The sequence below is a fragment of the Saccoglossus kowalevskii genome, chromosome 20, assembly GCF_978046115.1.
Source record: "Saccoglossus kowalevskii chromosome 20, keSacKowa6.1, whole genome shotgun sequence".
Classification (NCBI taxonomy): domain Eukaryota; kingdom Metazoa; phylum Hemichordata; class Enteropneusta; family Harrimaniidae; genus Saccoglossus; species Saccoglossus kowalevskii.
Genome location: NC_140660.1, coordinates 14,278,414 through 14,306,354, shown reverse-complemented (window position 1 = coordinate 14,306,354; position 27,941 = coordinate 14,278,414). Strand labels below are relative to the sequence as shown.

General features: G+C 32.4%; 1 protein-coding gene across 2 annotated transcripts; it reads right to left on the bottom strand.

Moving 5' to 3' along the window:
• Window positions 1-9,251: 9,251 nt before the first annotated feature.
• LOC146730036 (uncharacterized) lies at window positions 9,252-27,873 on the bottom strand. 2 transcript variants are annotated; one of them, XM_085494278.1, is made up of 5 exons: window positions 27,853-27,873; window positions 25,735-25,881; window positions 22,975-23,191; window positions 16,992-17,045; window positions 9,252-9,376 (listed from the first exon to the last, which is right to left on the bottom strand). In XM_085494278.1, coding segments are annotated over exons 1-5 (435 nt in total). In that variant the 5' UTR covers window positions 27,869-27,873; the 3' UTR covers window positions 9,252-9,375. The 2 variants fall into 2 exon arrangements, with proteins under 2 accessions (XP_085350404.1, XP_085350403.1); XM_085494277.1 differs by lacking the exon at window positions 9,252-9,376 and having other exon boundaries at window positions 16,459-17,045.
• Window positions 27,874-27,941: the final 68 nt, after the last annotated feature.

The window sequence follows — 27,941 nt, the reverse complement described above, 5'->3', positions numbered from 1 at the left end:
CATTTGCATATCTACATGCAACTAATTTATCAGGTAATCATTTGCATATTTACATACCACTACCTTATAAGGTAATCATTCGCATATTTACATACCACTACCGTATAAGGTAATCATTTGCATATCTACATGCAACTAATTTATCAGGTAATCATTTGCATATTTACATACCACTACCTTATAAGGTAATCATTTGCATATCTACATACCACTACCGTATAAGGTAATCATTTGCATATCTACATGCAACTAATTTATCAGGTAATCATTTGCAATATTTACATACCACTACCTTATAAGGTAATCATTTGCATGTCTACATACCACTACCATATAAGGTAATCATTTGCATACCTACATGCCACTACCTTATAAGGTAATAATTTGCATATCTACATACCACTACTGTATAAGGTAATCATTTGCATACGTACATGCCACTACCTTATAAGGTAATAATTTGCATATCTACATACCACTACCTTATAAGGTAATCATTTGCATATCTACATATACTACCTTATAAGGTAATCATTTGCATATCTACATACCACTACCTTATAAGGTAATAATTTGCATATCTACATACCACTACCTTATAAGGTAATCATTTGCATATCTACATATACTACCTTATAAGGTAATCATTTGCATATCTACATACCACTACCTTATAAGGTAATCATTTGCATATCTACATATACTACCTTATAAGGTAATAATTTGCCTATCTACATACCACTACCTTATAAGGTAATCATTTGCATATCTACATACCACTACGTTATAAGGTAATTATTTGCATATCAACATATACTAACTTATAAGGTAATCATTTGCATATCTACATACCACTACCATATAAGGTAATCATTTGCATATCTACATGCAACTAATTTATCAGGTAATCATTTGCATATTTACATACCACTGCCGTATAAGGTAATCATTTGCATATCTACATACCACTACTTTATAAGGTAATCATTTGCATACCTACATGCCACTACCTTATAAGGTAATCATTTGCATATTTACATACCACTACCTTATATGGTAATCATTTGCATATCTACATACCACTACCATATAAGGTAATCATTTGAATATATACATGCCACTACCTTATAAGGTAATCATTTGCATATCTACATACACCTCCCATATAAGGTATCATTTGCATATTTACATATCACTACCTTATAAAGTAATCATTTGCATATCTACATACCACTACCTTATAGGGTAATCATTTGCATATTTACATACCACTACCTTATAAGGTAATCATTTGCTTATATATACACCCCTGCCATATGAGGTCATCCATCGCGTAAATCAAGAATAATACACCATTTCACTGCATTACCATATAAGGTAATAATTTGCATATCTATACAGCACTACCATATGAGGTAATCATCTGAATATTTATACATCATTATCATACAAAGTAATCATTTGTATATCTCTACACGACTGCCATATAAGGTAATTATTACATACCTTCATCTTCATTAGTCTTCTCTGGTGGTAAATTAGCAGACACTACTGCCATATAAGGAAATTATTACATACCTTCATCTTAATTGGTCTTTTCTGTTGGTAAATTAGCATACACTACTGCCATATAAGGTAATTATTACATATCTTCATCTTCATTGGTCTTTTCTGTTGGTAAATTAGCTTACACTACTACCATATAAGGTAATTATTACATACCTTCATCTTCATTGGTCTTTTCAATTGGTAAATTAGCATACACTACTACCATATAAGGTAATTATTACATATCTTCATCTTCATTGGTCTTTTCTGTTGGTAAATTAGCATACACTACTGCCCTATAAGGTAATTATTACATACCTTCATCCTCATTGGTCTTTTCAGTTGGTAAATTAGCATACACTACTACCATATAAGGTAATTATTACAAACTTTCATTTTCATTGGTCTTTTCAGTTGGTAAATTAGCATAAGTGCATGAGTGTGATCACCAGGTCATTGTAGGCTTCCAGCAACCTATCAGATTCCTCTGTATATTGTAACCAATATTGTTGGCTGGTTGCCAGAATAGAACAAAAACCTTCAAATAAAAAGAGTTTAGGAGCTGATTTCTGAAAATTGAAGCACATATTACTTGGTAAAATTAAACTTGTGGAATCGAATAAACGTGTTGCTAGCTTTTTCTCTGAACGAGCTGACATATCATCAAAGGAAAGCCTATCAGCGCAAAGCCTACATGCCGCCATTGTTTTAATCTGTGATGAGCTCCTCGGTCTTCACATTTATGATACAGTAACTCTGATTGGTGGCGCAACTTCTTGGCGTGTCCAATCAAATGACTCAATTTAGCTGCAGTGAAATACAGCTTTTCCTAACACGATACCCACGGGTTCGTGGACTGGTTATGAATGGCAGGCTTTAGTGAAACTGTGCAATTCGGACGACGAATGGAGTAATATTTCTAGTGACCCATGGAACAAGTGCACATTCAGTAATTGAGAACATCTGAAATACAACAATCCCACTCACTTCATTTTTATAAATATTTATAAATTTCAATGTCAGTTGATTCCAATCAGCCAATCAATGAGTGCAGTGTGAATGATTTCATTTATAAATATTCCAATGTCAGTTAACATCAGCCAGTAGTAAACTCTGATTCAATTTCAAATTTATAAATATTTATATAATTGAAGGACTTTGTCAAAAGTAAATAGAAAAGTTAATTGTTTTGTAGAATTTGTGATGATAATTTGAAAATATCAAAAATTTAATTAGCTGATTCAGTTAATGCAGCAATCCAATATTAATTTAAGTCATACATGACGTCATTTTGAATCTCACTCAACTCACGCATAAAATTAAAATGATGCACACATCAGGTGATTTTCCATTCAATGCGAGATCTCGCGTAATCCGTGGACAGAACGTCTGTCGCAAAAACCAAATGATTTGATTTTGAACTTGCATTTCTTTTTCCCATAGTTCAATGTCAATCAGGTGGAAATACCGTGATGAGATATTCTTACTTTATCAAAATGAAAATCATCGAATGAGTCTAGCATATTATTATTAAAACGTGGAAAAACTCAAAAAATAATTTTGCATTTGTTGAATCCCACGCAATATTTTGACATGACTACATCTTGAATTCTGTTCAATTCACACATGAAATAATAACTCATCGTCCATAGTTTTTGTTCATGTTCAATGTTTTGTGCTGTTTTTATACATTAGTGCAGTTGTTGAAAACTGTGAGAATAATTCAAGTAATATTGTGGTTTTTGATACAGAAACACTTCACCCTTAAAGTTGCTGGCGATTCTAAGCAAGAACACCCTTCCTCGGTATCGGTGATGTCTATTTACCTAAACTAAAACGGGGAGATTTATTAATCCTTGAGATCCTGGCTGTGTAACCTTTGACCCATGAACATTTAGTAAATACCGTTTTACAACTAAACTTCAGCCTAAAAAAGTCGAAACTAAAAGAATCGAAAATGCTATTTAATAAAGGAACAGCTTACCAAGTTCTCCGTGCATGTTTCTGAACTGATTTCCGAGATGACACACGTGATCACTTGCAGTCTTGTAAATTCCGCTGTCACTCGAGAAACATCATCCGTTTGTTGTTTACATCGTCGTATTTCAATAGAAATTTTCTGACAATCGTCAACATCGTCAGTAGACATGATCATACTACATTAAACACGATGTGTTAAAAAAAATAGTTCAGTTGATACTGTCTTAAAGTGGTAAAAATTTCGGAAATGTGAAAATATCAATAAACATGCTCGCTCGATGTGCGCCGCCATTTTGAATAATAAAAACATTTGCACATCACCGCTTGAGGGCGTTTATTTCAATATCCGCGAGTGGGCGTGAGACACGACATAGGGTGAGCGTAGAATAGAATAGACCAGAAAAGAATATTTTATTTGACATAAAATGAAAATATACGCAATATAACATCTAAGGTCAAGTACATAAACAAAATAAAATTGACACTGACAGATAAAACGTAAGTTTTACAAAACATAAAAATGTAATTCACAAAATTGGCAAGGATATATTCATAATGAAGATATCATTTGAACCTAATAATTTTTCAAGTTTGTCTTGTTTTTTTGTTTTTTTGTGGAACTGAGAACGTGTATGTGATATTACTTGATGTTAAATTCTAGTAATGCATGTACTAGTATTTCATTATCGATAGTTTCGGTATTACAATGAATACAATTCCTTGCCTCTGAGGCGTTAATCAGTCACGTGAGCATAATACATACTAGCATATGAAAAACAGTTTATTATATTCATAATATTGATTCGTTTTCACCCGTCAGAAAAGTTTTTTTTATTCAGAGCTCATCTTTGCAATAACAATAACATTTAATTGCATTTTTAGAAAAATGACATTTCTCTCAGTGCTGTTTCTATCTATTCTCGGGCGGACATCCGGGCATTTGCACCGCATGACAACCATCATAACGTGTGAGCAACCTGTGTATAAAGACCACCTGCCTATAGTGACAACTTTTACACAGTCCCAAGGCATAACATATGGGCAAACCTGTGTATAAAGACCACCTAACTATAGTGACCACTTTTACACAGTCCCAGGGCATAACATATGGACAACCTGTGTATAAAGACCACCTGCCTATAGTGACCACTTTTACACAGTTCCAGGGCATAACATATGGGCAAACCTGTGTATAAAGACCATCTGCCTATAGTGACAACTTTTAGACAGTCCCAGGGCATAACATATGGCAAACCTGTGTATAAAGACCACCTGCCTATAGTGACAACTTTTACACAATCCAAAGCATAACATATGGGCAAACCTGTGTACAAAGACCACCTGCCTATAGTGACCACATTTACAGTCCCAAGCGCAACATATCGACAACCTGTTTATAAAGACCATTTGCTTATAGTGACCCATTCACTCATCTCCAAGACCACTGTCATATGTGACCACAATAATTTTGCAGATTTACTTTTGTTTGAGAAACCTAAATAATAATTACCTGGCAGCATTGTGTTTATAAAACAACTTTTTAATTTTAAAATTGCAACAGTACATTATTTTCTAGACAAATATTTCAAATGTATGAGTTGGCGAGATATAAACAATAATCCAGTCTCCATATAAGGACCATTTTAATGAAGTCCCTTGGGTGGTCAATGTACACAGATTTAAATAGACAAAAAAAAATATGCCCATTAAAAAACGTTGTTTTCTGACAATGTTTTGTACATTTCATTTAGGACACATCTTTCCCTTTGTATTCCATGGGTCTGCTATTTTCCCTACAGGGATTTCACAACTGAAAATAATCGAAAAAAATTATTTTTTAAAAATACAAAATTAATGAGAATTTGAAATTATACAAAAAAGATTACACATTTTGGTTTTTTTCACCATTTTATTAAATTTCAGTAGCTAACATACAAACAGTAGTTTACATACAAACCATGAGATTTGAGATTTACATGATTTTGAGACACACATACACAATCAAGAGTTAGAACACAAAATTGTGAGAGATTTTTGAAATATTCACTTAAGGTGAACATATTTAATGATGTTGTCTCTCATATATGCATAACTTCACAGCCGTTCTGTTATTAATCAGATAACAGTTGAGAATATCATTCTCATTTGCATAACTACACAACTATTAGTGATGTCATTAATCTAATTTAAATAATTCCACAACTGTTGATGCAGTCATCACCCATTCCAAAATATATTTCTTTTACTCATTCATGAATAAATCACACGAGTATCTGCTTATTGGTTTCCATGGTTACGATCCGATAGCACAAAACCAATGAGTCTTAATACAGTTTTATTATCAGTGACTTTCATAACTTCTGTTAATTTCTGTTCAACCTCAGGGCAACATCGCCATAGCAACACTAAACATTCACTGCAACTATCCAGAATTGCTAGATTCACTGTAATAAAATAAAAAATTGATCAGAAAAAAAAAATTGTAAACAAAATTGAACTTGACACTTGCTAGATGACATATTACATGCTAAAAATGTCTGATGACAGATTAAGGGCAAAATATTATATTATCTTTTATTTTTTATCAATGAATAATGACCTCAAATGACCTTTCTGATAGCAAATGAAAACACTTGTGGAGTAAAGTTTCATCACATAAATTCATCACATGACACCCTACATGTCTGCCCTTCCATTTATCCACCCTTGATATTACTGAATAACTCACCTGTGTCTGGTGTCGTAGTCTCATCCACAGTGATGTCATATATCAATTTTAATAATAATTTCAATAATTCATCACATGTCACCCTACATACCTTCCCTTACATTTATCCACCCTTGATATTACTGAATAACTCACCTGTGTCTGGTGTCGTAGTCTCATCCACAGTGATGTCATATATCAATTTTAATAATAATTTCAATAATTCATCACATGTCACCCTACATGTCTGCCCTTCCATTTATCCACCCTTGATATTACTGAATAACTCACCTGTGTCTGGTGTCGTAGTCTCATCCACAGTGATGTCATATATCAATTTTAATAATAATTTCAATAATTCATCACATGTCACCCTACATACCTTCCCTTACATTTATCCACCCTTGATATTACTGAATAACTCACCTGTGTCTGGTGTCGTAGTCTCATCCACAGTGATGTCATATATCAATTTTAATAATAATTTCAATAATTCATCAATGTGACAGGATATTCTGGTAAGATTCAAAGAGAAAGGTTTAATGTTTTGAATTTCTTCTTGTTGTTGATGATTTAGACTTTAACGTTGCACTCAGAGATCATTCATACTTATAAGATCATGTGACTAAAATAAAATAATCTGAATGTTTGACTTTGTAAATAATTATCAATATACAAGTTTAGAGTTACAGCGCCCTCAGTCGGTTTCTGTTTCAGAATGGGGGGATTCTAGCTCTTGTAATTAATTCACTGGTTTCCATGGTTTCCGGCGTTCTGATGAGCCATCAACTGTTTATGCAGCAAATAAACCCACCTACGCACACTAAATTAGAATGTTTTTACACCAGAGGGCACAAGTTTCTATGGTAAGAACAGAACTCAAAATTTGTTTATTTTCAAGAATTTTCAGTGTGACCAACCATCAGTAAACATTTCGACTTTTTGTATGATTGTATATTCAAATAATATTTGTAGCACTTTTCAATAATTTCTATGGATTTACAACAATTTGACTTGACCAGTGTTGTGAATTACTGCGTTCACAAAAATTAAGAGCATTGAGCAAATCATAGTCACACACATTAATATTTCAAATAAAAGTCCAAACACCCATATACATTTTTGAAATTTATTTCAGAGTATAACATTAAAACTAACATATCACTCCAACCATAGGTTAATGTGTGTGTTGAATTTCTAAAACGATGAAATAGAAATGTGGTCAGCTATGGTCTAAAATGTAATAAAATCCATTTTGAGGTAAAAAATTTTCAATATTTTTTGCTCACATTGTTCCAGCATGGCTGAAAGAGAAATGCATCTGAATACATTCTTAGAAGACAAAAAGGTTCACCGTTCAAACTGGTTTATACAGGTTTCCAGTCTACATTGGATCAGTATTACTATACCTTGGCCATGTTTCTCTAATTAGCATATTCAATAACTTTAATATGTGTAACCTAGCAACCTCATCAGGGCCGTCATATACTTCTAAGTATTGTGCTATAATCTCTGAAATTAAAAAAAAAAAAAAATTTCCAAAATATCTCACAGTGAACATCAACACATGATTTTCTAAAAACTTTTGTGTCTTGTTGCCAGGGTGATTAAATGCGATAATGATCTCTTTGGAGGTGACTAATTTTATAACGTTTGGTATAACATTTGAAGTATGCTTAAAATACTGTACAACACAACGCAATAATAACCCCCATGCAGGACATTATTTAAACTGCACTGAACAATAAATTATGTACAGGTTTTATATAGAGGTGTTTATAGTGTGTAATGGAGAGTATTAATGACCTATCAATAGATCATTATTCATATAAGTATGTATTATAGGACAAGCATGTTTTAATACCTTGAAGTGTTTAACCACAGTAATGCCCATTCTCTGTACAAATAAATGTAAATATTTTGTATACACCCTTCTGAGCATTATCTTCTGTTCAAACTCCATATTGGACAGTAAGATCTGAAACACATCATCATATTTATTGACCAGAAACGTGAAAAGGGAATGTTTGTCAGTGATTAGCATTCTGGCTGGTATTCAATAATCTGACCTTGTATTGACTTGACCTCATTCATATTAACATAACATTGACATGACTGATATTGACTTGACCTGAACTGGCTGATGAAAACCTAACCTGAGAGATAATAACCTGACTTGACATATATTGACCTGAATTAATTTGACTTGACTGGATTGATATTAAATTGACCTCACCAATTTTAACTTGATCTCATTAATATTAATCTGACTTAACTGATATTAATTTGACCTGGCTGATATTAACTTGGCCTCACTAATATTAACGTCCCCTGACTGATACCAACCTGACAGTACCAATATATTAACCCATGTGACTGATATTGACCTGATCTGATTGATGACTTGACTTGACTGATATTAACCTGATCTAACCAATATTAACCGTCCCTGACTGATACCAACCTAACAGTACCAATATATTAACCCATAGCATCTGACTGATATTGAGTTGACCTGACTGATATTAACCTGACCTGACTGATATAACCTGAAGTCACCAATATTAACCTCCTCTGACTGATACCAGCCTAACAGTACCAATATATTAACCAATCTGACTAATATTACCCAGAGCTGACTGATATTAACCTGACCTGACTGATATTAACCTGACCTCACCAATATTAACCTCCCCTGACTGATACTAACCTAACAGTACCAATATATTAACCAATCTGACTAATATTACCCAGAGCTGACTGATATAACCTGAAGTCACCAATATTAACCTCCTCTGACTGATAACAGCCTAACAGTACCAATATATTAACCAATCTGACTAATATTACCCAGAGCTGACTGATATTACCCAGAGCTGACTGATATTAACCTGACATGACTGATATTAACCTGACCTCACCAATATTAACCTCCCCTGACTGATACCAACCTAACACTACCTTGCACCATACCTTGCGTGGTTCATCAGCCTTTCGTGGTGACCTCTCTATTACACCCAGCAAGTCTACTAGACATGGTAGTAGTACTTCCAACATCACTACTTCCTGTGAATAAAGTTGTTTGTAAAGTGCTTCATATATCACCATAGCTCTGTCGTACCATTTCAGTTCTGTAGCATTCTGTCAGGAATAAATATTAATAAAATAAAATTCAATCTTTATTTACAGATTAGCTAAATTAACTAAAATACCATATAATCTCAATTTAGCTAAAGTGCCAACACTCTCAGTGTGGGAATATAATTTATTTTAAATTAGCGACATCTTGAATTAGCAAAATTACAGATTAGCTAAATTAACTAAAATACCATATAATCTCAATTTATCTAAAAGTACCAACATTCACAGTGTGGGAATATAATTTATTTTAAATTAGCGACATCTTCAATTAGCAAAATTACAGATTAGCTAAATTAACAAAAATACCATATAATCTCAATTTAGCTAAAATGTCAACACTCTCAGTGTGGGAATATAATTTATTTTAAATTAGCGACATCTTGAATTAGCAAAATTACAGATTAGCTAAATTAACTAAAATAACATATAATCTCAATTTAGCTAAAGTGCTAACACTCTCAGTGTGGGAATATAATATATTTTAAAATAGCGACAACTTTAATTAGCAAAATTACAGATTAGCTAAATTAACTAAAATACCATATAATCTCAATTTAGCTAAAGTGCCAACACTCTCAGTGTGGGAATATAATTTATTTTAAATTAGCGACATCTTGAATTAGCAAAATTACAGATTAGCTAAATTAACTAAAATACCATATAATCTCAATTTAGCTAAAGTGCTAACACTCTCAGTGTGGGAATATAATTTATTTTAAATTATCTACATCTTGAATTAGCCTAATTACAGATTAGCTCAATTAACTAAAATACCATATAATCTCAATTTAGCTAAAGTGCCAACACTCTCAGTGTGGGAATATAATTTATTTTAAATTAGCGATATCTAATTAGTGAATTTACAGATTAGCTAAATTAACTAAAATACCATATAATCTCAATTTAGCTAAAGTGCCTACGCTCTCAGTGTGGGAATATAATTTAAATTAGGGACATCTTGAATTAGCGAAATTACAGATTAGCTAAATTAACTAAAATACCATATAATCTCAATTTAGCTAAAGTGCTAACACTCTCAGTGTGGGAATATAATTTATTTTAAATTAGCGATATCTAATTAGTGAATTTACAGATTAGCTAAATTAACTAAAATACCATATAATCTCAATTTAGCTAAAGTGCTAACACTCTCAGTGTGGGAATATAATTTATTTTAAATTACCTACATCTTGAATTAGCAAAATTACAGATTAGCTAAATTAACTAAAATACCATATAATCTCAATTTAGCTAAAATGCCAACACTCTCAGTGTGGGAATATAATTTATTTTAAATTAGCGACATCTTGAATTAGCAAAATTACAGATTAGCTAAGTTAACTAAAATACCATATAATCTCAATTTAGCTAAAGTGCTAACACTCTCAGTGTGGGAATATAATTTATTTTAAATTAGCGATATCTAATTAGTGAATTTACAGATTAGCTAAATTAACTAAAATACCATATAATCTCAATTTAGCTAAAGTGCTAACACTCTCAGTGTGGGAATATAATTTATTTTAAATTAGCGATATCTAATTAGTGAATTTACAGATTAGCTAAATTAACTAAAATACCATATAATCTCAATTTAGCTAAAATGCTAACACTCTCAGTGTGGGAATATAATTTATTTTAAATTACCTACATCTTGAATTAGCAAAATTACAGATTAGCTAAATTAACTAAAATACCATATAATCTCAATTTAGCTAAAGTGCTAACACTCTCAGTGTGGGAATATAATTTATTTTAAATTAGCGACATCTTGAATTAGCAAAATTACAGATTAGCTAAGTTAACTAAAATACCATATAATCTCAATTTAGCTAAAGTGCCAACACTCTCAGTGTGGGAATATAATTTATTTTAAATTAGCGACATCTTGAATTAGCAAAATTACAGATTAGCTAAATTAACTAAAATACCATATAATCTCAATTTAGCTAAAGTGCTAACACTCTCAGTGTGGGAATATAATTTATTTTAAATTAGCGACATCTTGAATTAGCAAAATTACAGATTAGCTAAGTTAACTAAAATACCATATAATCTCAATTTAGCTAAAGTGCCAACACTCTCAGTGTGGGAATATAATTTATTTTAAATTAGCGACATCTTGAATTAGCAAAATTACAGATTAGCTAAATTAACTAAAATACCATATAATCTCAATTTAGCTAAAATACCAACACTCTCAGTGTGGGAATATAATTTATTTTAAATTAGCGACATCTTGAATTAGCAAAATTACAGATTAGCTAAGTTAACTAAAATACCATATAATCTCAATTTAGCTAAAGTGCCAACACTCTCAGTGTGGGAATATAATTTATTTTAAATTAGCAACATCTTTAATTAGCAAAATTACAGATTAGCTAAATTAACTAAAATACCATATAATCTCAATTTAGCTAAAGTGCCAACACTCTCAGTGTGGGAATATAATTTATTTTAAATTAGCAACATCTTTAATTAGCAAAATTACAGATTAGCTAAATTAACTAAAATACCATATAATCTCAATTTAGCTAAAGTGCCAACACTCTCAGTGTGGGAATATAATTTATTTTAAATTAGCAACATCTTTAATTAGCAAAATTACAGATTAGCTAAATTAACTAAAATACCATATAATCTCAATTTAGCTAAAGTGCCAACACTCTCAGTGTGGGAATATAATTTATTTTAAATTAGCAACATCTTTAATTAGCAAAATTACAGATTAGCTAAATTAACTAAAATACCATGTGTAATATGGTTGAGATAAATCAGATTGTCAAAATGCCAAGCTTTCAGAGAGGAATATTGTGTTTAGATTTCCTTACTTCATCAAAATTGACCATTATCATATACGTATAAGCACGTTATGAAGCGTGGAAATATCCAAATAATACTTTAGTATTTGTGAAATGCCACACAAAGTTTTGACATTACTATGACAACATGAAATGGGATAAAACACCAGTTAAACAATTGTATATCAAATTATGTACACAATTATTAGGGGTAAACAAATTATCACCAAATCTATCTTGCAGATCAGAACTCAGTGTGTACCCATTATTGGTAGGTAATAAAGAAGCTCTTGTGAAATATTGGTTTCAACTAAAAAAAAGAATTCCAGAAAACACTGTAACAAAACAGGAATTTTATAAACAACATGATTTGAATTTATTATGGTTAAGGCAGTTGAAAAAAAAAAAAAAAGTTGGAAAAAAAAGAGAAAATGATACACATTTTTCAATGGATTCTTTAAATACAGAATTAAAACTTATCACCCACAAATTTTAAACAAAATGTTAAATTCTGGAAATTAAACATCAAAAAATGAAAATAGCAAACTAAAGACATTTGCCAAATTTAAGAAGTTGTAAACTTTTGAGTGTTATTTATCTATATTCAATATCAAAGAAATAAACACAATGACAAGTTTTAGAATAAGTATTCATAAATTAGAAATAGAGAAAGGGTGACAAAACAACTCTATATTTTATATTACACTTTATTGCTGTACACTGATAGAAATATTTTTCTAAAAAATTTTCTCAAAACGAGAAAATATTTGGAATTTTGGGCTGGAAAAATTTCTGGCTCTCCAAAAGGTTACCAATAAAACTTATCAACAGATTTAATTAACTTTTTAAATATGGTTTTATTTTATAGTATTGTTTACAAAATTTAGAAATATATGGTTATTTACCATTATTTCCTATGTCATATCTCAACATTCATTTGAGGATGTAAGAAAAAATAATATGTAGTTAGTAAATGCACACCACAACATTAGTAGAGAAGAAGAAATACATTTTATTGCAAATCTAGCGAGAAAGAAAATAAAACTGAATAAAAAACTGCAGTATAATTAACTACAAAATGCAAAGCTATATACAAAAATAAAAGACTATAAAGAGATTGGGTGCTACAGAATGAAGTGATCAAAGAAAACCCCATGACACTTAGAAATACAGTGAATAATTAATTAAACAGCGCTTTTAAAACAAAATTTTGTGATAAAATTTCCATCCTATCCAATACCTGAAATACCTGTAAACGACCTTAAATGTGGGTCAAACAGGGTCAAAGGTCAACTTTAACAAAGTTACGTGATATCTCCTGTTTGGCATAAATCCAAGGGTTGAATACAATTGTATGTATACAAAAGACCCCTTAGGCTGACAATGATTTGAAAAGCAGTAAAACCAGCTTGTTATGCAGCCATTGTAAACAGCAATAAGGAAATGCATTATATTGTTAATTTTCACTTCACTAGAGAGTACTACAATTATTTCAGCCATTTAATATGGCTGCATTCAACACTTCGCTCCCAAATGAAATTAATTAGGATTTCCTTGGCTGTTCTATCTATTTGGAGATCTACAAGTATTAAAAGTCACATGACACCGAGTATACAGAAGACCCCTTAAGCTGGCAGTGATTTGAAAAGCATTGAACCCTTGCAGCCGTTGTGAATATCAATAATGAGGAAAATACATATTGTGAATTTTCACTATACTAGGGAGTAAAATCAATACAACTAATGTTACTACAATGGCTATGGCTGCACCCAACAAGTCTCTCCTAGACGAAGTTACTGAGGATTTCCTCAGCTGTTCCATCTGTTTGGAGATCTACAAGAATCCTAAAGTTCTACCATGTCTTCATACATTCTGTCAGCAATGTTTGGTAACTTTTAAGGCTAAATCTGGGGGTGTTTTGAAGTGTGCAACATGTAGAATTCAATGTGACACACCCATCCAGGAACTGAAGTCTAATTTCTTCTTAACAAGCCTACTTGACACATTCCAGAGACAGAGGCAGCTGAGTACTGACCATCCACCAGTGTGTGAAACATGTCAAGAGAAGACAGCAACTCACAGGTGTGTAGATTGTCCTCTGTTTTGCTGTGATGTATGTGTTACTATCCATGAACGCATTCCAGCACTGCGTTCTCATGAAGTGCTTACAATTGACAAGTACAGAGAGATACAATCTAGGGGTCATCTCAAGGTACAGTCCAAAGTTTTCTGCAGTGTACATAAAGACAGCCACTTAGAATTCTACTGTGACACATGCCAGGTACCTGTATGTTACAAATGTACAATAGTTAAACACAGAGTTCCTGAACACGTACATGGAGATTTACAGGAGGTAGCAGATGAGTATAAAACAAAACTGAAGGAAATGTTAGGACAGTTAAAAGTGAAAGAGAAGCAAGTGAAAGAAGAAAAAGCAGCAGCTGAATTTACAAGAGAAGAAATCAGAAACCAGTGTGAGGCAGAGAAAGAGAAAGTTAAGAGAAGGGCAAAGGAAGTGATAGAGAGAGTGAAGAGAGAAGAAAAGATGCTGATAGATACCTTGGATGAAAGTGCTAGGATCGAACTGAAAGATGCAGCAATGAACATTGATGAGAGAGAATTTCACCATATCGACATAGTCAGCACACATCATTATCTAGAAACACTGGTGCATCATGGGAATGCTGTACATCTACTATCTACCAAGCCAGAAACTACAAAGCGCATAAAAGAGATGGTTGCTATGAAAACAATACCACCAATCAGTCATGATATCATTGAGTTCCAGCCCAGTAGTGACTTTGCTGCACATGCATTGATAGGAGTGATCGAATCTGATGTCTGTCCATCCAAATGTACAGTTGAAAACATCCCAAAACAACTTGTGAAAGGTGTACCTGTCAAACTGCTCATCACAACCAGAGATTCCAAAGGAAAACAAATCATTCCCCGACAAGCTGTCCTGGTGAGTGCCCCTGGTGCATCATGGAAAAACATTACAGACAATAAAAATGGGACTTTTCATGTGATGATAACAGGAAAAATGGAAGGAAAACAGCAAGTTGCCATGATGATTGGTAACCAACATATACCAGGATCACCATTCCATATTCCTGTTATCATAGGATTAGTATAGACAGTGGGAAATGCAGGAAGTGAAGGACAGCTCAGCAATCCTATACCAGGATCACCATTCCATATTCCTGTTATCAGAGGATTGGTACAGACGGTGGGAAATTCAGGAAGTGAAGGACAGCTCAGCTATCCTGTGGGAATAACCATAAATAAACATGGTGACTTTGTCACAGCTGATAGAGGGAACAATAGAGTGACTATGCATGACAGCGATGGAAATTACAAACAATCATTTACATTCACTGGTCAGTTTGCAACGCCATTCAATCCACGGGATGTAGCAATATCAGATGATAATGAATACTTTATGACAGATAACAATAACAAACAAGTAGTTGTGAGTGATGAATACGGAAAGTTGATTAGAATGTTTGGAAGTTCTGAAATTGATGATCCATGGGGAATTGCAATTAATCCTGTTACTAAGAATGTGTATGTGAGTGAGTGTAGTAAGCATTTTATTAGAAAGTATACCCAGGGTGGTGTGTATATTAAGTCATTTGGTAAAAGTGGAGATAAGCAAGAATTCAATAGACCTTACATGTTAGCTATTAACAGTAAAGGGATGGTATATGTGGCAGAATATTGGAACCACCGTATTCAGGTATTCAATTCTGATGACCAGTTTATGTTTGAATTCTCTTCCACTGGTGACAGTAGAATGAGTAATCCCAAGGGAGTGGCTGTAGATAAGAATGATTATGTATATGTAAGCAGTAATCGTAAAGTCACTAAGCATGACAGCAATGGTCAGTTTATTTGCAGGATTGATAGTGACAAGGATAGACTGAGTGGTCCCTGTGGTGTAGCAGTGTGTAATGATGGTAGAATAGCTGTAGTGGATTGTGGCAATAAATGCATCAAAGTGTTTGTAGAGTGAAGCTAATTTTAAAGTTGGAGTAAATTGGAATCTACTGCCAACAAAGAAGCTTCACACTAGATGTACTAACATGTCAAGGGCAGATAAAAGTAAGGGTTGGTAACATTCTGAGAGATGACATTCAAATCTTGTGATATGAAGTAATACACACAGTGAGAAGTGTTTGTATATGAAACACCACATGAATTCATATGAAGTACAATCAAACCTGTCTATAGCGGCCACACAAGGGACTTTGAAATTTTGGCCTTTATAGACAGGTGGCCTTTCTATACAGGTTCACTAATTTATTCATGAATATTAATTAGGCACTGAATGTATTAAAACGGATCTCGCAACCCCATTTGAAACACTATTACACTACTGTACACAGTATTCAAACACTTTATTACAAATAAAAATGTTGATTTTAAATTGTATTATGTAAACTAAAATCATTTCACAAAAAATCGATCATTGCACAATAATGAGTAGTATGAAAATTATTTGAAGATTTGTACAGTAAAGTTGATGTTCAGCAGCAGTTTGAGTCTCATTTCCTACTAAAGAAATCACTTTACATGTAAAATTCGTAGGGACTGTTCGGTTGTGACCGCTATAGGCAGGTGGCCGCTATATCCAGGTGGCCGTTAACACAGGTTTGACTGTAGTAAGGAACCAATCAGTATAGAGCTAATGAAACCGCATCGTTGGTTGCAGAGGGGAATACATAAAATTGTATAGACCATGATTTAGAACCTGTTGGATTAATAAGGTCTAGTGTATATGAATTAATCAGGTCCTGTTTAATTATACTTACCACATTATTAATGATATGATGTAAACACTGTATACCAAGAATTTTATTTTCAATCTAAAAAAAATGCAAAATCAGAAAAGTATTAATTACACATGTAACGAATAAAGAAAAGAAAAATTATTTAAACGATCAAAAAATTAAGCTTGTCAGTTTTCTGTTGCTCATCTATGTCACCTGTACCTTGATACCCCCCCCCAATGCTGTCTGATGTATGTACTAAGAGAACCCCCTCATGATATGGGTATTCTGTCTGATGTGCGCATCATATCATATCAAAATATCAAAAACCAAAGTTATTATATTCAATAAAACTGAAAAAAAAAAAAACTCACCAAGCATAAATTTCATATTAATAATGTTGAGTTTGAAAAAGTTTCTAATTATTCGTACCTGGGATTTAAATTAAGGAGTTCAGGCAAGCTCCATAAAGCACAAGATGATTTAGCAAATAGGGCTTTGAAAGCATGTTTTAAAGTAAAACAACTTTTACACAGTGACATTAATATCCCTGTTAAAACATATTTAAATATGTTTGATTTTGGCAGATACACAAACCACGTCTTACTATAAAAAAAATGTAAAATTTGCCAGAATGGAGAGATTGAGGATGAAAAACATTTCCTCCTAACGTGTTCACACTATGATGCAGTAGGAAAAGACTGACTAAACAAATATCTTGCAACACCAACCAATCAAAACAAAGAAGAAAAATTAGTAAATATACTTAAAACAAAAATATGTTAATTAATTTATGCAAATTTGTCTACCAAGGCTTCTAAATTCGTTAAATTCAAATTACCAACTGCCTCATAATTAAAACAAGCAGCCTGTCTTGTGAGATAGCTCCGCTGTTAGCAATGCACATTTCAATTAAAGAACAGAAGATATCATTAAAAAATTAACAATATGTAAATTTTTTTGTTTTTGACAAGAAGTGGAAAATATCACTTTTTAGCAAAAATTACAAAATGAATTCATTAAAATTAGATAATTGAAGATATCATCACGAAATGAACAAATCTGAGATAGATCCACATGTAGTACCCATATATGTAATATTAGAGCAATCAGACTTGCGGTTTTTAACAGGAGGTCGAAAATATCACTTTTTACCAAAGATAACAAAAATATTCACAAAAAATAGAGAATTGAAGATATCATCACAAAATAAACAAATCTGAGGAAAGTCCACATATAGTACCTATATATTTAATATCGAAGCAATCAGACTTACGGTTTTCAACAAGAAGTCAAAAATATCACTTTTTACTAAAAATGACAAAAATATTCAATAAAAATTAGAGAATTAAAGATATCATTACAAAATGAACAAATTTGAGAGAGGTCCACATGTAGTACCCATATATGTAATATCAAAGTAATCAGATTTGCGGTTTTTAACAAGAAGTCAAAAATATCACTTTTTACCAAAAATGACAAAAATATTCATCAAAATTAAAGAATTAAAGATAGCATCACAAAATGGACAAATCTGAGCTAGCGGTTTTCAAGAAGGAGTCGAAAATAGCATTTTTGACCAAAAATGACAAAAATATTCACTATAAATAAGACAATTGAACATATTCACACGAAATGAACAAATCTGAGAGAGAACCACCCAAGGTACCTTCCTAGAAAGTTTCACAGCTATACAGTTTGTGGTTTTTAAGAAGAAGTCAAAAATGTAAAGTTAACGACGGCGACAGCGACGACGGACGCCGACGGACAATCAGTAATACTATAAGCTCCGCTTGACTTCGAAGACAAAGGAGCTAAAAAATAGTTTAAATATATAAAAATATATATCAAATTTAAACCCAAACCCCCAAAAAAATATGACGAGAATATCACAAAGTATGTATGAAGGCAGTAAGTAGTCTTGTTACAACCTTATTATGATTTATCTATGTCCTGATTGAAGTAATAGTTGTCATTCCCAAATGTCAACAAAAAATGTTTTAAACTGTACAAACTATTGCACTCCGTACAGCGGCAATAGTTCTACATTCAACACTCAACTTTTTAACATTTTATGCCTTTGGAAATAAACATGTAATGAATATATAATCCCATCTAAGTCTAAAATAAACCCAAATCAAAATTTGAAAGAGAGGCTCATTTTATTCTCATTCTTTTGGTGCAGTCTGTACCTAATGATTGTTGTCTTGTGGTTTCATTACTCCAGTGATGAATATATAATCCCATCTAAGTCTAAAATAAACCCAAATCAAAGTTTGAATGAGAGGCTCATTTTATTCTCATTCTTTTGGTGTAATTTTTACCTAATGATTGTTGTCTTGTGGTTTCATTACTCCAGTGATGAATATATAATCCCATCTAAGTCTAAAATAAACTCAAATCAAAGTTTGAAAGAGAGACTCATTTTATTCTCATTCTTTTGGTGCAGTCTTAACCTAATGAATGTTGTCTTGTGGTTTCATTACTCCAGTAATGAATATATAATCCCATCTAAGTCTAAAATAAACCCAAATAAAAGTTTGAAAGAGAGGCTCATTTTATTCTCATTCTTTTGGTGCAGTCTTTACCTAATGATTGTTGTCTTGTGATTTCATTACTCCAGTAATGAATATATAATCCCATCTAAGTCTAAAATAAACCCAAATAAAAGTTTGAAAGAGAGGCTCATTTTATTCTCATTCTTTTGGTGCAGTCTTTACCTAATGATTGTTGTCTTGTGATTTCATTACTCCAGTAATGAATATATAATCCCATCTAAGTCTAAAATAAACCCAAATAAAAGTTTGAAAGAGAGGCTCATTTTATTCTCATTCTTTTGGTGCAGTCTTTACCTAATGATTGTTGTCTTGTGATTTCATTACTCCAGTAATGAATATATAATTCCATCTAAGTCTAAAATAAACCCAAATAAAAGTTTGAAAGAGAGGCTCATTTTATTCTCATTCTTTTGGTGCAGTCTTTACCTAATGATTGTTGTCTTGTGATTTCATTACTCCAGTAATGAATATATAATCCCATCTAAGTCTAAAATAAACCCAAATAAAAGTTTGAAAGAGAGGCTCATTTTATTCTCATTCTTTTGGTGCAGTCTTTACCTAATGATTGTTGTCTTGTGATTTCATTACTCCAGTAATGAATATATAATCCCATCTAAGTCTAAAATAAACCCAAATAAAAGTTTGAAAGAGAGGCTCATTTTATCCTCATTCTTTTGGTGCAGTATTTACCTAATGATTGTTGTCTTATGATTTCATCACTCCAGTAATGAATATATAATCCCATCTAAGTCTAAAATAAACCCAAATAAAAGTTTGAAAGAGAGGCTCATTTTATTCTCATTCTTTTGGTGCAGTCTGTACCTAATGATTGTTGTCTTGTGGTTGCATTACTCCAGTAATGAACATATAATCCCATCTAAGTCTAAAATAAACCCAAATCAAAGTTTGAAAGAGAGGCTCATTTTATTCTCATTCTTTTGGTGCAGTCTGTACCTAATGATTGTTGTCTTGTGGTTTCATTACTCCAGTGATGAATATATAATCCCATCTAAGTCTGAAATAAACCCAAATAAAAGTTTGAAAGAGAGGCTCATTTTATTTTCATTCTTTTGGTGTAGTCTTTTACCTAATGATTGTTGTCTTGTGATTTCATTACTCCAGTGATGAATATATAATCCCATCTAAGTCTAAAATAAACCCAAATCAAAGTTTGAAAGAGAGGCTCATTTTATTCTCATTCTTTTGATGCAGTCTGTACCTAATGATTGTTGTCTTGTGATTTCATTACTCCAGTAATGAATATATAATCCCATCTTAGTCTAAAATAAACCCAAATTAAAGTTTGAAAGAGAGGCTCATTTTATTCTCATTCTTTTGGTGCAGTCATTACCTAATGATTGTTGTCTTGTGGTTTCATTACTCCAGTAATGAATATATAATCCCATCTAAGTCTAAAATAAACCCAAATAAAAGTTTGAAAGAGAGGCTCATTTTATTCTCATTCTTTTGGTGTAGTCTTTTACCTAATGATTGTTGTCTTGTGATTTCATTACTCCAGTAATGAATATATAATCCCATCTCAGTCTAAAATAAACCCAAATAAAAGTTTGAAAGAGAGGCTCATTTTATTCTCATTCTTTTGGTGTAGTCTTTACCTAATGATTGTTGTCTTGTGATTTCATCACTCCAGTAATGAATATATAATCCCATCTTAGTCTAAAATAAACCCAAATAAAAGTTTGAAAGAGAGGCTCATTTTATTTTCATTCTTTTGGTGCAGTATTTACCTAATGATTGTTGTCTTGTGATTTCATTACTCCAGTGATGAATATATAATCCCATCTTAGTCTAAAATAAACCCAAATAAAAGTTTGAAAGAGAGGCTCATTTTATTCTCATTCTTTTGATGCAGTCTGTACCTAATAATTGTTGTCTTGTGATTTCATTACTCCAGTGATGAATATATAATCCCATCTTAGTCTAAAATAAACCCAAATAAAAGTTTGAAAGAGAGGCTCATTTTATTCTCATTCTTTTGGTGCAGTCTTTTACCTAATGATTGTTGTCTTGTGATTTCATTACTCCAGTGATGAATATATAATCCCATCTTAGTCTAAAATAAACCAAAATAAAAGTTTAAAAGAGAGGCTCATTTTATTCTCATTCTTTTGATGCAGTCTGTACCTAATGATTGTTGTCTTGTGATTTCATCACTCCAGTAATGAATATATAATCCCATCTTAGTCTAAAATAAACCCAAATAAAAGTTTGAAAGAGAGGCTCATTTTATTTTCATTCTTTTGGTGCAGTATTTACCTAATGATTGTTGTCTTGTGATTTCATCACTCCAGTAATGAATATATAATCCCATCTTAGTCTAAAATAAACCCAAATAAAAGTTTAAAAGAGAGGCTCATTTTATTCTCATTCTTTTGATGCAGTCTGTACCTAATGATTGTTGTCTTGTGATTTCATCACTCCAGTAATGAATATATAATCCCATCTTAGTCTAAAATAAACCCAAATAAAAGTTTGAAAGAGAGGCTCATTTTATTTTCATTCTTTTGGTGCAGTATTTACCTAATGATTGTTGTCTTGTGATTTCATCACTCCAGTAATGAATATATAATCCCATCTTAGTCTAAAATAAACCCAAATAAAAGTTTGAAAGAGAGGCTCATTTTATTTTCATTCTTTTGGTGCAGTCTGTACCTAATGATTGTTGTCTTGTGATTTCATTACTCCAGTGATGAATATATAATCCCATCTAAGTCTAAAATAAACCCAAATAAAAGTTTGAAAGAGAGGCTCATTTTATTCTCATTCTTTTGGTGCAGTATTTACCTAATGATTGTTGTCTTGTGATTTCATTACTCCAGTGATGAATATATAATCCCATCTAAGTCTAAAATAAACCCAAATAAAAGTTTGAAAGAGAGGCTCATTTTATTCTCATTCTTTTGGTGTAGTCTTTTACCTAATGATTGTTGTCTTGTGGTTTCATTACTCCAGTAATGAATATATAATCCCATCTTAGTCTAAAATAAACCCAAATAAAAGTTTGAAAGAGAGGCTCATTTTATTTTCATTCTTTTGGTGCAGTATTTACCTAATGATTGTTGTCTTGTGATTTCATCACTCCAGTAATGAATATATAATCCCATCTTAGTCTAAAATAAACCCAAATAAAAGTTTGAAAGAGAGGCTCATTTTATTCTCATTCTTTTGGTGCAGTCTTTTACCTAATGATTGTTGTCTTGTGATTTCATTACTCCAGTGATGAATATATAATCCCATCTTAGTCTAAAATAAACCCAAATAAAAGTTTAAAAGAGAGGCTCATTTTATTCTCATTCTTTTGATGCAGTCTGTACCTAATGATTGTTGTCTTGTGATTTCATCACTCCAGTAATGAATATATAATCCCATCTTAGTCTAAAATAAACCCAAATAAAAGTTTGAAAGAGAGGCTCATTTTATTCTCATTCTTTTGGTGTAGTCTTTACCTAATGATTGTGATTTCATTACTCCAGTGATGAATTTCAGCATGTCTGGCACTCAGTATCATAAAGTCAGCAGCATTTGTACGAATAAAATTCTTATTAAAATGTAACTGTTCATCATCATCAGAGAGCGCACAAAGGTGATTGAGTACGGCAGTAAACGTCTTGAAAACAAAGGATGCTTTATTTGGAACACGTTTCATGAGATCCTCGGTATCAACTGGGAAAGAAAAAAATATTAACATAAATTAAGAGTAACATTTTTATATACCACTACCTTATAAGGTAATAATTTGCATATCTACATGCCACTACCTTATAAGGTAATCATTTGCATATCTACATACCACTACCATATAAGGTAATCATTGCATATCTACATACCACTGCCTTATAAGGTAATCATTTGAATATCTACATACCACTACCATATAAGGTAATCATTTGCATATCTACATACACCTACCATATACGGTAATAATTTGCATATCTATACAGCACTACCATATGAGGTAATCATCTGAATATTTATACATCATTATCATACAAAGTAATTATTTGTATATCTATATACTACTGCCATATAAGGTAATTATTACATACCTTCATCTTAATTGGTCTTTTCAATTGGTAAATTAGCATACACTACTGCCATATAAGGTAATTATTACATACCTTCATCATCATTGGTCTTCTCTGGTGGTAAATTAGCATACACTACTGCCATATAAGGTAATTATTACATACCTTCATCTTCATTGGTCTTTTCAATTGGTAAATTAGCATACACTACTGCCATATAAGATAATTATTACATACCTTCATCATCATTGGTCTTCTCTGGTGGTAAATTAGCATACACTACTGCCATATAAGGTAATTATTACATACCTTCATCTTCATTGGTCTTCTCTGTTGGTAAATTAGCATACACTACTACCATATAAGGTAATTATTACATACCTACATCTTCATTGGTCTTTTCAGTTGGTAAATTAGCATACACTACTACCATATAAGGTAATTATTACATACCTTCATCTTCATTGGTCTTTTCAATTGGTAAATTAGCATACACTACTGCCATATAAGGTAATTATTACATACCTTCATCTTCATTGGTCTTCTCTGGTGGTAAATTAGCATACACTACTGCCATATAAGGTAATTATTACATACCTTCATCTTCATTGGTCTTCTCTGTTGATAAATTAGCATACACTACTACCATATAAGGTAATTATTACATACCTACATCTTCATTGGTCTTTTCAGTTGGTAAATTAGCATACACTACTACCATATAAGGTAATTATTACATACCTACATCTTCATTGGTCTTCTCTGTTGGTAAATTAGCATACACTACTACCATATAAGGTAATTATTACATACCTACATCTTCATTGGTCTTTTCAGTTGGTAAATTAGCATACACTACTACCATATAAGGTAATTATTACATACCTTCATCTTCATTGGTCTTTTCAATTGGTAAATTAGCATACACTACTGCCATATAAGATAATTATTACATACCTTCATCATCATTGGTCTTCTCTGGTGGTAAATTAGCATACACTACTGCCATATAAGGTAATTATTACATACCTTCATCTTCATTGGTCTTCTCTGTTGGTAAATTAGCATACACTACTACCATATAAGGTAATTATTACATACCTACATCTTCATTGGTCTTTTCAGTTGGTAAATTAGCATACACTACTACCATATAAGGTAATTATTACATACCTTCATCTTCATTGGTCTTTTCAATTGGTAAATTAGCATACACTACTGCCATATAAGGTAATTATTACATACCTTCATCTTCATTGGTCTTCTCTGGTGGTAAATTAGCATACACTAGTGCCATATAAGGTAATTATTACATACCTTCATCTTCATTGGTCTTTTCTGTTGGTAAATTAGCAGACACTACTACCATATAAGGTAATTATTACATACCTTCATCTTCATTGGTCTTCTCTGTTGGTAAATTAGCATACACTACTACCATATAAGGTAATTATTACATACCTTCATCTTCATTGGTCTTCTCTGTTGGTAAATTAGCATACACTACTGCCATATAAGGTAATTATTACATACCTTCATCTTCATTGGTCTTCTCTGTTGGTAAATTAGCAGACACTACTACCATATATGGTAATTATTACATACCTTCATCTTCATTGGTCTTCTCTGTTGGTAAATTAGCATACACTACTGCCATATAAGGTAATTATTACATACCTTCATCTTCATTGGTCTTTTCTGTTGGTAAATTAGCATACACTACTGCTATATAAGGTAATTATTACATACCTTCATCTTCATTGGTCTTTTCAGTTGATAAATTAGCATATACTGCTGCCATATAAGGTAACTATTACATACCTTCATCTTCATTGGTCTTTTCTGTTGGTAAATTAGCAGACACTACTACCATATAAGGTAATTATTACATACCTTCATCTTCATTGGTCTTCTCTGTTGGTAAATTAGCATACACTACTACCATATAAGGTAATTATTACATACCTTCATCTTCATTGGTCTTCTCTGTTGGTAAATTAGCATACACTACTGCCATATAAGGTAATTATTACATACCTTTATTTTTATTGGTCTTTTCTGTTGGTAAATTAGCATAGACGACTGCCATATAAGGTAATTATTACAAACCTTCATCTTAATTGGTCTTTTCTGTTGGTAAATTAGTTTACACAACTGCCATATAAGGTAACTATTACATACCTTCATCTTCATTGGTCCTTTCAGTTGGTAAATTAGCATAATTAATGAGTGTGATCACCAGGTCATTGTAGGCTTCCAGCAACCTATCAGATTCCTCTGTATATTGTAACCAATATTGTTGGCTGGTTGCCAGAATAGAACAAAAACCTTCAAAAAAAAAGAGTTTAGGTGCAGATTTCTGAAAATTGAAGCACATATTACTTGGTAAAATTAAACTTCTGGAATCAAATAAACGTGTTGCTAGCTTTTTCTCTGAACGAGCTTACTTATCATCAAAGGAAAGCGCTTAGTGCTGTATCTGAGGAAAATGACGAGTTTGTAGCAAACACAGGGGCTAATCTGCACTGGCTCAGAAGGTTGTAAATGATTAGCTAGTTTGAATTTGCATAACAATACTGACAATGAACGTGCATTCAACGCCACAAGTTTTTTTGTTTTTTTAGCCAATCAGAATTCATCTTCCGAGCCAGTGCAGATCAGCCGAAACACAGTCATTCACTATTCCACAAATAATTTTCGGGATAAGAAATTTTGAAAACGTGTCAACGAATATAGACCTTCTGTTTTTGATTCCAGGTGAATCAGTGCAAAGCCTACATGCCGCCATTGTTTTAATCTGTGATGAGCTCCTCGGTCTTCACATTTATGATACAGTAACTCTGATTGGTGGCGCCAGCTTCTTGGCGTGCCCAATCAAATGACTCAATTTAGCTGCAGTGAAATACAGCTTTTCCTAACACGATCACGCACGGGTTCGTGGACTGGTTATGAATGGCCGGCTTTAGTGAAACTGTGCGATTCGGACAACGAATGTAGTAATATTTCTAGTGACCCATGAAAGAAGTGTACATTCAGTAATTGAGAACATCTGAAATACAACAATCCCACTCACTTCATTTTTATAAATATTTATAAATTTCAATGTCAGTTGATTCCAATCAGCCAATCAATGAGTGCAGTGTGAATGATTTCATTTGTAAATATTCCAATGTCAGTTAACATCAGCCAGTAGTAAACTGTGGTTCAATTTCAAATTTATAAATATTTATATAAATATTTATATAATTGAAGGACTGTGTCAATAGTAAATAGAAAAATTAATTGTTTTGTAGAATTTGTGATGATAATTTGAAAATATCAAAAATGTAATTAGCTGATTCAGTTAATGCAGCAATCCAATATTAATTTAAGTCATACATGACGCCATTTTGAATCTCACTCAACTCACGCATAAAATTAAAATGATGCTCACATCAGGTGATTTTCCATTCAATGGGAGATCTCGCGTAATCCGTGGACAGAACGTCTGTTTCAAAAATCAAATGATTTGATTTTAAACCTGAATTTCTTTTTCCCATAGTTCAATGTCAATCGGGTGGAAATACCGTGATGAGATATTCTTACTTTATCAAACTCTGTGGGGGAAGGGAAGGTTCGGGTCTTCTCAGTCAAGGAAGTGAACACTGAAACGGACACGTCATGTAAACTGGAACTCAATCTCGTTTATTCTTCAACAACACGTAATACAGATATTAACTCGTAAACAACTGGAAAGCAACTGCTCAAAACGAGCGCAAAAACATACAATGTTGCCAATTGCCAATATCGCGTCAAGTAACAATTTGTAGGGCGGGAGGCGTTCTCATTGCCCGATTACGAATACGGTGTTTACTCCGACGTTCGGAACACATATTGGGTGTGCTAGTTTCTCATAGCATTACATGCAAAAAATGAAATACGAAGATCAATAATTGAAATGAATCTCCCCACAAACTCATCACCCAGTTCTTGTTCATGTTCAATGTTTTGTTCTGTTTTTATACATTAGTGCAGTTGTTGAAAACTGTGAGAATAATTCAAGTAATTTTGTGGTTTATGATACAGAAACACTTCACCCTTAAAGTTGTTGGCGATTCTAAGCAAGAACACCCTTCCTCGGTATCGGTGATCTCTATTTACTTAAACTAAAACAGGAAGATTTATTAATCCTTGAGATCCTGGCTGTGTAACCTTTGACTCATGAACATTTATTAAATACCGTTTTACAACTAAACTTCAGCCTAAAAAAGTCGAAACTAAAAAAATCGCAGAATGCTATTTAATAAACGAACAGCTTACCAACTTCTCCGTGCATGTTTCTGAACTGATTTCCGAGATGACACACGTGATCACTAGCCCTGAGTACAGTCCTGTAGGTTGGCCTTCTT